Source organism: Ochotona princeps, chromosome 30 (genome assembly GCF_030435755.1).
Source record: "Ochotona princeps isolate mOchPri1 chromosome 30, mOchPri1.hap1, whole genome shotgun sequence".
NCBI classification, from domain to species: domain Eukaryota; kingdom Metazoa; phylum Chordata; class Mammalia; order Lagomorpha; family Ochotonidae; genus Ochotona; species Ochotona princeps.
Genome location: NC_080861.1, coordinates 5,615,335 through 5,628,393, shown reverse-complemented (window position 1 = coordinate 5,628,393; position 13,059 = coordinate 5,615,335). Strand labels below are relative to the sequence as shown.

The 13,059-nt window shown below is 48.7% G+C and overlaps 1 protein-coding gene across 1 annotated transcript in view; it reads left to right on the top strand.

Annotated features, from left to right (window-relative positions):
- The window catches only part of COL6A6 (collagen type VI alpha 6 chain), a 79,336-nt gene that overhangs the window by 56,046 nt on the left and 10,231 nt on the right, over nucleotides 1–13,059 (top strand). The window contains 5 exon segments of the mRNA XM_058657173.1: nucleotides 2,725–2,787; nucleotides 4,092–4,127; nucleotides 4,241–4,277; nucleotides 7,715–7,726; nucleotides 8,654–9,159. Coding sequence (XP_058513156.1) covers nucleotides 2,725–2,787; nucleotides 4,092–4,127; nucleotides 4,241–4,277; nucleotides 7,715–7,726; nucleotides 8,654–9,159 — 654 coding nt within the window.

Below are 13,059 nucleotides of genomic sequence, written 5' to 3'. Positions count from 1 at the left end.
TCCGTTCACTATAAATAGTTATGTTCTTCCTTGAAGTTCTCTGCATCTTCACCTTGCCTTTTTTCTCTCATAAAAGATTTTGAAATTTCATGAGCGTCTTAACCTATTTCCTGCCCATGTTTTTGCTTTTGTTTGGTTTTCTTTCTCCCAGCATCACGTAGCCACGTAGTTTAAGCAGAGTTCCTCAGTGGCAGCATGGCTGGCATGTTGGACGGATCTGTGGTCTGTGCCGTGCGTCCAAGGATGTTGGGCAATGTCCAATTAGTTCCCCTTCTGTCCATGTGGGAGACCCTGATGTAGGGCCTGGCCTGGTTAGTGTAGGCATTTAATAGGGTGAACCAAGGGATAGGAGATCAAGAAATCTCTAGGGATTGGCGCCGTGGCTCAACAGGCTAACCCTCTACCTTGAAGCACCAACATCCCGTAAGAGCGCCAGTTTATGTCTTGGCCACTCTTTTGCTCCATCTGCTGTTTATGATCTGGGAAAGTAGCAGAAAATGGCTCAAGTCCTCGGGCCCCTGCGCCCGTGTGGGAGACCCAGAAGAGGCTCCTGGCTTTGGGTCATCTCAGCTCTGGCTGTTGTGTGATAATTTGCCTTTTGTAATTTGCCATTTGTCCAGATCTCTTCTGAAGACTGTAGGGGATCCTGGGGCATGCAAAGTGAGGACTTTAACCACTAGGCTACCACACCAGGCCATTTCATGCAATTTTCTTTCCTCTTTTGATCTGTTCCTCATGTGGCTGAGGAATGTGCCATCTCTTCCCATGTACTATTTGAAGCAGGACAGAATGGGAGCACCGAGGACGGGAGTGTGACGTCAACCAAGTCTGCGTCGAGTCCTCTGGCTGAACTCGATGTGAGCACACTGCAGGATCACTGCTTCTGGGCCGTCTGTCCCATCAGGTCTGCCTGCAGAGTGTTGGGCTGGTGGCCAGCTCTCCCCAGGGACACACTCCACCACGGCGCCCCTGGTTCTTGGCTCTGTCCAGGGTGCCACCTCAATTTTACCTTTATCCGTTGAGACATTTGCCCAACTTTTGAGAATAGACAGGTCTGCCAAATTCCTTAGATGATTTCCACTGAAGCGTCCTAATGTGGCCTCTTTGCCTCACCTTTCTTTCTGGAGGTACCTGGTGCTGCCAACTCCAGAGGTTTCTGGGAATGTATGATAAAAAACACATTCTGCCTTGGCTTCGCCTGCTGCTGGCACAGCGTTGCGCTTTCTTGGACCTGCTAAGTCATTTAACACAAATGCCTTTGCTTGCTAGCATCCAAAATCTTTTTTTTTTTTTTAAAGATTTATTCATTTTATTACAGCCAGATATACACAGAGGAGGAGAGACAGAGAGGAAGATCTTCCGTCCGATGATTCACTCCCCAAGTGAGTCGCAACGGGCCGGTGCGCGCCGATCCGAAGCCAGGAACCAGGAACCTCTTCCAGGTCTCCCACGCGGGTGCAGGGTCCCAATGCATTGGGCATTGGGCTGTCCTCAGCTGCTTTCCCAGGCCACAAGCAGGGAGCTGGATGGGAAGTGGAGCTGCCAGGATTAGAACCGGCGCCCATATGGGATCCCGGGGCTTTCAAGGCGAGGACTTTAGCCACTAGGCCACGCCGCCGGGCCCGCTAGCATCCAAAATCTTATGACTGTCATCTTCCCTCTTTCTTCCCCTCTTCGTTGGTTCTTGCCTCTTTGAACAGTCCATCATTTTCGTAAGATAGGGAAAAGGCACAATAGTTAATGCATGTATTTCGTCTGCTATTTTTTCCTTGGAGATTAACTCATGTCTTCCAAATAAAATATTGTCAGTAGGTTTATTTTTACTTCTTGCATAGTGCCAATGTCATTGGTATCCACAGAGGACATCTGTAATTCCTTACTGTTCCATAGGCAATATTATAACACACTAGCTTATGTTAGCTTCATTTTGTTTTACTGTAAAGGTTGTAAATCCTGTGGCATTTTGAATGAAGGAAACAATAGTCTCAATTTTTAAAACTAAATTCTTGTTTTCCGTTTGTTAAATTATATTGTTGAATACATGTGGGCAATTGTCTGGCACACAGCAAGCAGATACCAAGCATTGTTCACAGCACTGCAGCTCTTCCCTCGTTATTACAGATATTTTCTGCCAAAAGTTAAATAATTCTGTTCTTCTAAGGATCTTCATATTTTGTTTTCTAGTTCCATAATTATCTACCATCTTTAGATAAAAGTTTGCCTCCTGGCTCAATAATTCTAGACCTCGCCATCTTCCTTAATAGTCAGAATTGAGTATGTAACTTTATACTAGTGTTGCTCATTCCAACACCAACCAGCCTGAAAGTCAATCATGAGTGACTGCTATTACTCATGGAACGCCACTCTGATGGTATCCAACACAGCCACAAAAAAATGACTTTGTATAAGAATGGTCACATGAAGAATACCCAAAGAGATAAATTTAGTTTAGAAGGCAATGGAAAAGGCATGATAAATAATATATTTTTCAAAATGAACATAGAGCTTCATAATAAAAAATGAGAAAAGGCATCAAAGTGTTAAAATTATTTAGGGACAAAAGGAGGTGCTGAGATTGGTTCCCCTTTGCATTTTTTAGGAAGCTTTCCATGTCTCAAAATTAAAGCGAATCATGCACTTTTGAATGTTCACCTTTGAAAGTTCGGTTTTTGGTTTATAAACACACACATATGCATATAAATGTTAAGTACATTGTTCTCTCAGGTATCTGCTGGGCTGCCAGGAGAGCCAGGATCGCCTGGGGAGCCAGGACCCCCAGGACGCAAGGTGAGTGGGAAAGCTGCGGTTTGGGCCAGGTCCTTTTCCGTACCCAGTGGCAGTGCGAGGGGCCTTCACGGTCCAAATGGGCACGCTTCCTGCCTCTGCTGCTGGGCCAATGTCTTCAGCCATTTCATGTGTTCAGAGAAAGGATATTGATTGTATATCCTGAGAGATGAGGAGATTGAAGAAATGGAATGAACCACACTAAAACGAGGTTTCCCAATTATTTATCTTGCATTTCATAAGGATTCGATGAATGGGTGGAAGTGAAAAGAAATGAATAAGTAATAGACCCGGTCCATGCTGCATTCACACAGAGCTTCCTCCCTCACTTCCTCAGTTTGGGTGGGTCTCCGCTGCACCTTCCCTTGAGGGTGACTCAGAGTAGCTGGACGGCTCTCATTGCCAAAAAAAAAAAAAAAATTAAATGGGTTGAATGCATGGAATTAAAACCAGTTCTATTGTGTTCTTTCCGTCGCCACTGGAACAGACACGTACTGGTGAGGACCATTCCAGCTGCTTAGTCGAAGTCTGTCCATTTGTCGTGCAGCCCGTGATGGGAGCAGATGGAGTGTCGGCTCTGGCTGCTGCTCCAGCCCAAAGCACAGGGCTGTTAGGAGGGACAGCTGCACATAGGGACCCAGCCTGAGCTAGTCCCAAGCCTGCTGCCACACTCTGGCAGGCCACGGTCAAGTTGCCAGCTCCCTCCCTAGGTTTTGGACAACCTTTGTTGTCTAGAGCTGGAGGCGTCCGGAAGCAGCTTGTGGAGACTTGTGAGTCCCAGGCCTGCTGCTGACTGTTCCGTTTGAGCTCCTCTGTGTGTTAACAAGAAGGCGGTAGTGTCCGTGCCTGTATTCTACCTGCCTGAGAACAAAAGCCTTTAAAAGTTATCACATTCTTGGGCCCAGCACAGTAGCCTAGTGACTGAAGTCCTTGCCTTGCATGCTCTGAGATTTCATGTGGGCGCCGGTTCGTGCCCCGGCATCCCCACTTCCCATTGCAGCTCCCTGCTTGTGGCCTGGGAGGGCAGCAGAGATCTGCCCAAGGCCTTGGGATCCTGTAACCATGTGGGAGACCCGGAAGAGGTTCCAGGCTCCTGGCTTCAGATCACCGTAACTCTGGCTAGTACAGCCACTTGGGGAGTGCATCAGCGGATGGAAGTTCTTCCCCTCTCTCTTCCCTCATCTCTCCATATTTGACTTTCCAATAAAAAAAAGTTACCACACTCTTAGGATAGGTGCTGCACATCTAGCTATTAAAGGGTGTATGTGTCTCGAGCTGTAAGATGACGTGTTCTTTTGTCTTCCTAGGGTTTGAAAGGCACCCAAGGCTTGGCGCCCTTCTCCGTATGTATCTCCTGCCTCTGGCAGAGGCATCTGTCCCCTCCTGATATGCATTTACTTCCCATGAAGGACCTAGCAGCCTGTCGGTCAATCCCTGCCTTCTCTTTGAACTGCAGGTGTGTGAGCTCATCCAGTATGTGCGGGACCACAGCCGTAAGTACCCTGAGACAAGCAATCGCCCGAGTTGTTGGCATTACAGGGAGAAGTGCCAGGAGCCCTGCACTCGGAATCACGATGATTTACCAGGCAGTTTCTTGGCATTAGAGATGGCGCTGCCCGTAATTTGAGCCAGCATAGACTGTGGCCAAGCAAATGTTCCCCGTCTGGCTGCCAGTGTACTAGGGTAACCTGTTCCAAGCACTAACTATAAATGTAGCTGCTGTTTTAGATTGAGATCTGAAGTCAGCAGTCTCCTAACAGTTAAGTAAATCAGAGAGCTGCATTCTTTTAAAAAAAATTTATGTATTTTCATTGGAAATACAGACTTAGAGAGACAAACATCTTCCATCTGCTGGGTTTACTCTCCAAATGGCCACAGCAGCTGCAGTTGAGCTGATCGGAAGCCAGGTGGTCTTCTGAGTCTCCCACCCGGGTGCAGGGTCCTAAGGACTTGAGCCATCCTCTGCTGCTTTCCCAGGCCATAGCAGGAAATTAGATGAGAAATGGAGCAGCTGGGATTTGAACCCGCACCCATATGAGTGCCGGTGCTTGCAGGCAGAGGATTAGCCAGTTCAGCCAGCAGCATGCTGGCTCCACAATCTACTTTAAAAAACAAATTGTCATTAATGCCTGATTGCACCTGACACTTTGAATACAACCTCGTGTGGAATAGGCAGCCATGCCAGTGTGCTGATTGCTGGGGCTGTGCCTTTGGCTTACTGCTAGGTACTCTGCCAGGAAGGAGCTGGCTGCTCTAGGATGCATGGGTTGATTTGCTCATAGGATGTCATAATATGCATTGCGCCAATATTTTCTGTTTCCCTCTCAATATTTTAAAACCAAAAAGCATTTTTTTAAAGATTTTATTATTATTATTATTATTGGAAAGCCGGATATACAGAGAGGAGGAGAGACAGAGAGGAAGATCTTCCATCCGATGTTTCTCTCCCCAAGTGAGCCGCAACAGGCCAGTACACGCCAATCCGATGCCAGGACCAGGAACCTCTTCCGGGTCTCCCACGCGGGTGCAGGGTCCCAAGGCTTTGGGCCATTCTTGACTGCTTTCCCAGGCCTCAAGCAGGGAGCTGGATGGAAAGTGGAGCAGCCGGGATTAGAACCGGCGCCCATATGGGATCCCGGGGCTTTGAAGGCGAGGACTTTAGCTGCTAAGCCACGCCACCGGGCCCCAAAAAGCATTTTGATTTGGCAGATACTTTTTTGAATTTGTCTTGAGACCCTTTAACAGGCTTTTCTATAACACATCGATTGGTGCCATCCGAAGCATTCCTTTACAAGAGTAGCTCATTTTCATGGACATGTGCATTTATGTTCCACAGAAACAGCATGGCTAAAAGGGGAGTCAGCGTTTCCCTGGGCACAGAGTGTCAGCCTCAGAGACAGACTCACCTCGTTTGTATTTATTTAGAAGGCAGAGAAGAGAGAGATCTTCTGTGTGCTGATTGACTACTGAACGCCACAAAAGCCAGCCGTGGCTGGGATAGGATACAGCCCAATGGCAAATTCCGTGCGGGGTTCCCATCTGGATGGCAGGGACCTAAGCACTGTTCCCATCACCTGCTGCCTGTCAAGGTGTGTGGGGATAGTTGCAGGAAGCAGAGCTGGGACTACAGCCCAAAACTCCAGTACAGGATGCTGGTGACCCAGGAAGTAATTTAACTACTATGCCAAATGCCTGTTTTAACACAACTTTAAAATGCTGGATGCCAAGTCACTAAAACTTTGCCTTTTTGTAGCAGAATGGAACCATGCTGGGAATCTTATCTATCAATATATAATATAGATATATAGATATAGCTGTAGCTGTAGCTATAAGATATAGATGGATTCCCAGCATGTTTGCATATATATAGATTTGATATAGATAGATAGACACACACAGAGAGACTGGTTTTCTTAGGGTTTATTTGGAGCAGTAATTCTGACATATGAACCATATGCACTGGTACGAATGTAGAAGCCTGATGAGCTGTGATGGAACCCGCTCTTTCAACCATTACAAGCCTCAATACAAAACTATAAATCCAAAGTTAGGTTTACAGTTATTTCAAAAGTAAGTGTCACCGCCAACAACTTTCTGCACATTGTACAAAAGCTCTACAGGGTTAGTCCTCGCAGGCACGCCTTGGGAGGGGCTTCAGCAGGTGGGAACCGCAGGGCAGCCCAGTCCAAAACACTCGGCTGGCTGGATGTTATCCCCTGCTCATCCCATCCTGCAGTCACAGCCCAGGTGCCTGCAAGCACTTGAAATGTGACTGGTGCCTCTGGAAGGCTGCACTTATTCCTTTCATTGTAATGAAAACAGTTACAGGGCTGCCATACTGGACAGTGCGGGTCCAGCACATTCCTAATATTGATACAATGTGTAAATAATCTGTGTACAGGTTGTGTGTTCCTAATCCAAATACCTGAAAATGCAAAGCTTTCTGATCAACAACATGATCTCTCAAGTGGGAAATTCGTTACCTGACAATGTGACAGGTCCAGTCAAAGCACAGGTGAACTAAAACTGTGATCTAGGGGTTGGTGCTGTGGCACAGTGTGTTAAGTCTCCTTCTGAAGGGCCAGCATCCATATGGGTGCTACTTTTTGCTCCAGTTCCTCCTCCTCCAATCCAGCTGCCTGCCAGTGTGTCTGGGAAGGCAGCAGCAGATGGCCCAGGTGCTTGGGTCCATGCAGTCAATATGGCAGACCCAGATGGAGCCCCTGGCTGCCAGCTTCCGCCTGGCCCAGCCTTGGCTGTTGTGACCATTTGAGGATTGACCCAGCACATGAAAGATTTTCTGTGAATATCCCTGTCTCTCTGGGATTCTGGCTTTCAAATAAATACATCCTTTGGAAATGTGCTATGCATGTAAGATAAAACAAAATAAATTTCATGTTAAAACTTGGGTCTCCTCCACAGACTATCTCAGTGTGCATTTACAAATATTAGGAAATCTGAAAAAATTGCCAAAATCAAATGCCAAACATTTCAGATAAGGAATATTCATATAAACATACTATACCTGTACATAGATGCCTGTACACACACACGCACACTGTGGCTGTACCAGGGGAACCTGAGAGTAGAGGGAGGGCCGGGTGTTGGCACCTGGCACACTCCGTGCCCTACCTCACAGCCTGTTCCCACCCAAGCAGAGCTTGGCTCTGGCAGGCGGCTGCAGGTGGCTGATGCATGGTTATCTATGTTTCTGCTGCTTTCCCCATCTCCTGCCCCGAAGAAAGAATAAGGTTAAGCTCGGTGCCCATTTCCTCTAAACTCTGCTGCCTTGATTCTTCTGTGTGGGTTTTTTCCCCTTGACATCTTCAGAAAAGCAGACAGGACAGAGACTACCCTGGCATGATTTCCCTGCGCACCGCAGAGCTCTGTGCTCCCAGATAATAACCCCATCTCCTCTGTTCTTCCCCAGCCGGCGGACACGGTGAGTAATCTTTATTTACAGCATGTTTTACTCCGGCTCCAGAGTGTCATGCATCTGGCAAGATGGGTTAGAGCAGAGTGCTTGCTGCCAGCTGATGGGAAATGGGTGTGCACTTCCTGTGCTGTGTCAGACTGGTAGCAGAGACCTGTCTCCCGTAAATCACCCAGCATCCGCTGAACTCCACCGCTGTTTCCCAGCCAGCGGGTCAGCTGGTCTGTTAATAACCTGCTAATGACCGACTTCGTTTTCCCAAACTCTTTGTTGTCCAGTGATTAGAGATGAATGTGCAGAGGACAGAAGAAAAGTTAAGGCTATTCAGAGAGCAAGTAAATAGGGCAGGCAGCTTGGATAACGCACAGGAGTTGTGCCTCATGCTGATGATCACACTGACTGACCACTAAGTGCTTGAGCGCTTTGCAGATGCTTCGTATGTGATGTGTAAGCCTGTCATCACGCTTACACGTTTACATCCTTAGAACATTTTTGTGAAGCCACAACACACACCCTCTGCTTGTCCGTTCTTTGATCAAACGCTGATTGAAAACCTACTATGAGCCAACTCCTGTCCCAGTTTTGGGAATACTGCCTGCCTTCTCCACGTCTCTTCTGTGTGCACGTCAGTCCTCCCCTAGTTCTTCTGAAATTATCAAAAAGGTTTCACAGGCCCTCCTTGGTAACCCTGGTTACATTTCCTTACTATATTTTTAAAAAGCTTTATATTTTAATGTATTTATTTTCCTATTTCTACATGTTGCTGGCATACAACGTGGTTTGAAACATTTTTTAATGGTGGGAAATTTAAAATTGATATCTATCATATACTATATACTTATAGGTAATATATTAAATGACAATCTAATAGATGATAGATATATATGATATATGACGCCCATGATGCCTGCTAAGTGGTCTCATCCCATGTTTCAGGAAGCCCCGAGTGCCCTGTGCACCCCACGGACTTGGTGTTCGCGCTGGACCAGTCACAGGGCGTCACGGCACAGGCGTTCACACGCATGAAGGAGATGGCGGCAGCCATGCTGCGCGACCTGCGTGTGCGCACCGGCGGCTGCGCGGTGGGCGCACGCGTGGCGCTCCTCACTTATGGGGGCGCGGGCACCCAGCAGCTGGTGCGCTTCTCCGACGCACTGGACCAGAGCCAGCTCCTCAGCACGCTCAATGCCATCCCTCACGAGGCGGCAGCGTCCAGCGGTGGCGGGCTGGGCCGCGCCATGAGGTTCATCTCCAGGCACGTGTTCAAACGCACACTGCCAGGCCCCCACGCGAGGAGGATAGCCACCTTCTTCAGCGCGGGCCCGGCTGACCCCTCCGATGCTCAGGAGCTCACGACGGCTGCCATGGAGCTGGGCGCGCTGGACATCGTTCCTGTGGTGGTCGCCTTCGGTGCGGTCCCGGCCGTGCGGCGGGCATTCGCGGTAAGGTGGTCCTCCTGCCAGTCCTGGCCCAGGTGGCCCCCGGTCTCCAGGTGAACAAAACCCAAAGTCGTCGTAGGATTCTAGGGTCCACGGGGTAGAAATTATCTGCGTTTATTAGCATCTACCAGCCCTGTGTGCGTTTAACCTGTTTAGTTCTTACCTGGTGGATGTGCTAGGTACAGGTGACGTCTGCGTTTTGTGGGTGAACAAAGTGAGAAGTCAAGCCTCTTGTGTGGACATGTGCGTGTCAGGCCAATTCCCGGTGTGCCACTCAGTGCCCTGCTGGCTTGGCTGCCTTGGAGTGCCCTCGGGGGTGAGGACACTGAGGCAGTACCTGCCTCCTGGAGACCCTGGGGTGCAGCCCTGACGGGGCAGTAAAAGCCAGCGGGCTGACTAGACATGGCTGAAAATGTACAGGCCCAGGTTTTTTCCGGGGGAAGCCCTCCCAGCTAGGTCCTCAGAGCAGGGATTAAGGTGTTCGTGTGTAGCATCTCTCAAAGCATCCTTGATGAAGACGGCCGCGTGTAATTTGGGCACACCCTGTCCAGAGTGCTGGATGGCTGGCCTTGTCTGAGAAAGCCTATAGTAGCCAGCCAAGTACCCTCAAACTCAGCTTTCTGTACTCTGCTCCTGCCAGCTTTCTGTACTCTGCTCCTGTGGAAGAGGGGCTCCCCCCTGCCAGCTTTCTGTACTCTGCTCCTGTGGAAGAGGGGCTCCTAGGGGCGGCAGCGGTGTTTAAGAAAATACAATCTTGGGCCTGGCACAGTAGCCTAGTAGCTGAAGTCCTCACTTTGCATGTCCAAGATCCCATATAGATACCGGTTTGTATCCTAGCTGTTCGAATTCCCTTCCAGCTCCGTTTGTGGCTCGGGAAGGCAGTTGAGGATGGCCCAAAGCATGGCCCAAAGCCTTGGAACCCTGCATAGGAGCCCCAAAAGAAGCTCCTGGCTTCGGATCAGCTCAGCTTTGGCTGTTGTGGTCACTTGCGGAGTGAACCAGCAGATGGAAGATCTTCCTCTCTGTCTCTCCTTCACTCTGTAAAAAAAAAAAAAATCTGACTCTCCAATACAAATAAGTAAATCTAAATACAGTCTTACGGGGGCATCCATCTGAGAATTACCCCATTAAGAAGTTTGTAAGGTACAAATCACTGTCTTAGAATCTTCCTTGTGAGCCTTTGCTAACTGGTATTGACGTTTGCACGAGCCCTTAGTAGGGAAATTGGAGGAAGAGCAGCAGGAGGCAACTTTGTGTTTAAGAACTTTAATTGTAGGGTGTAATTAACGGAAAGAGTGACACAGAGAGCAAGCTTCGTCCACTGGTTCACTCCTCACCTGCCCCCAACAGCCAGATGGGAGCCCTGCTGGAGGAGCAGCCAGGAGGTCCTGTGTGTTCCCACGTGGGTGAGAGGGGCCCAAGTGACTGCGCCACCGTTCATTCTTGGTGATGAACTAAAATCTAATAGTGCCAGCTTCCTATTAGAGGAGCTAATGCTACTCTCAACATCACTAAAGACACTCTCGGTCACACGTATGGAAAGCTGAGTCAGGTTCAGACTAAACAGCATGGAGACCAGGCTCTAAAAAAGGCTTAGGAGAAGCAGCAGCTCCCACAGTGTCACCTCGAGGCCTCCCCGATGCCGTCCTTTGGCTTTTGTCTCCAGATGATTGACGACGTTGATTCTAACAGCCTGACAGCAGTCCCACCTACCTAAAGCTCACGCCCAGCAACTTAGGAAAAGTTGAGGGTCCACAGTCTCTCAGAATGACAAGTCAGATTTCTCGATTCTACCCATGTCACTTCAAAACGGCTTCATTAAGGAGTTCATCTCAAAAGAGCACCAAAGGTTAATGTTCTGGATCAGGGCGTCTCCTTTGTCCAGGCACTTTGGCCACCAGCACCCCGGGGCAGAAGAAACTAAATCCAAAGGCAGCTTTGCTGCCCGGGGTTCATTCACCCAAAGGAAGTTTAGAGAGCATCTCACCTACAGCAGGCACAGTCTTGGACTCTAAGGATACACAAGTACACTAGATGGCCAGAAGATCCACCCTGATGTTAGAGGGTGCACCTGAACAGGATGTGTAGGACTTAGATAGGCCACATGCGAGCTGAATAAAGACCCAGTGCCTGCAGATGTTACAAGAGCAATCATGGTGCTACCATTTTATTGGCAGCCTTTTTCCTCCACCATTCTCTTCTGTTGGGGCTTACCTAACTTTCCACCATTCATTATTTTTTAGGAAAGGAACTCAACTCTCTAATGACACAAGGCAGCTTTATTTGGGGGCCTTATTTTGAAACCCTCGGCTGAACTTCTGAGAGTTCAGTAGTGTGGTATCAAATTTGTTGCCTGGACAGTGCACATGTGGAATTCAACAAGAACTGCTTCTACAGCAGGAGCTGTGCTGCTGTGCGTCTTGTGAATGTTGTGAATGCATCTGGCCCCGATGCTTGGGCCCATCACCCACGTGGGATACTGGGATGAAGTCCCTGGCCCCTGACTTTGGCCTGCCCACAGCTGGTATTGCAGCCATTTGAGGAGTGCACCAAACAGGAAGAGTCTCTGTCTCTTCTAGCTAGCCCTGCTTTTCAAACAGGAAAAATACAGTGGAGAAGAGAGCAAGAGAAGCCATAGGAAAAGCTACTCCATTCTCCATCCCCACCCCACTCCTATTTCCCTTTTAGTCCACAAGGTGGAACTCGGGCCAGCCTGGAACTGTAAGGTTTTCCACTGGATGTGGGCAGATCCACAGCCCTCCAGACCCTCATTGCAGATTCCCAATAGGAAGAACCTGAATGCTCAGATGTCCATCTCTCGTCCGCTCTGGTCAGAGATGGAGTTACCCAGGTGACGGTGACCACCATGTCCTATCTATACAGGTAAACTATGGGAAGAAAACTCCCCTGACAGCAGGGGGCACTGTGAGCTTAATGGCTCCACAAGGGAACCACAAATCGCCCCTGACCCAATAGGGAGGATCACACCTTCCATTTCCCTTCAAGTGTCAGTTATTTCTGGGTCAGTCAACTGACAAGTGCTTCATTATTTTGAGGCTCATTTTCTTTGGCCTGCCCTTGAACCTCAGGCCACCAAGGTGGGTCACTAACTTGGGACCTAACCATGGAAGAGTTGGTCAGAGAGGAGAGCTGCATGGAAATGAGCCTAAGCATCTATTTTTTTTAAGATGTATTTTTATTATAAAAGCAGATATACAGAGAGAACGAGAGACACAAAGATTACTGGTTTAGTCCCCAAATAGACATAATGGCCAGAGCTGAGCTGATTCAAAGCCAGGAGCTTCTTCCAGGTCTCCCACAGGGGTGGTACAGGGTCCCAAGGCTTTAGGCCATGCTCAGCTGCTTTCCCAGGTCACAAGCAGGAAGCTGGAAGGGAAGCAGAATAGCCAGGACACTAGCTGACATCCATATTTTATGCCAGTACTCGACAGCCTGTTGAGCCATGGAACCAGCCCAAGTATGTTTCAAAGCCATCTTTGGCACCTACTTCCCAGTAGATTATAACTCTGAAGAGCACTCAGCTCACACGGTCAGCTGGGCGTCTCTGCCTCCCATGACCAGTGCCTTTTGATCTCCTTTAATCTGTACTTCAGCTTCACTCTCTCCAGCTATAGAATGGACATGATGGACTTAGGAGCTGATTGACTAGGTTTGTGAGATCATGGCCATGAACATGCTTTGTGGCCTTTAAAGAGCATGCAGCATCCACTCAGTGCCACTAAGCGTTTACTATTGTGAATTGGGAGGAAGTTCCATTGTGGCACTTTACAGATGGAGAAGTAGAGGCGACTGTAACATGCCCTTCAGCTACAGAAGTTGAAGTCCAGCCAGCGTTGTCGGCCATGCTGACGTGCAGGGTCTCCCTTCCCCTGGCCTTCTCAG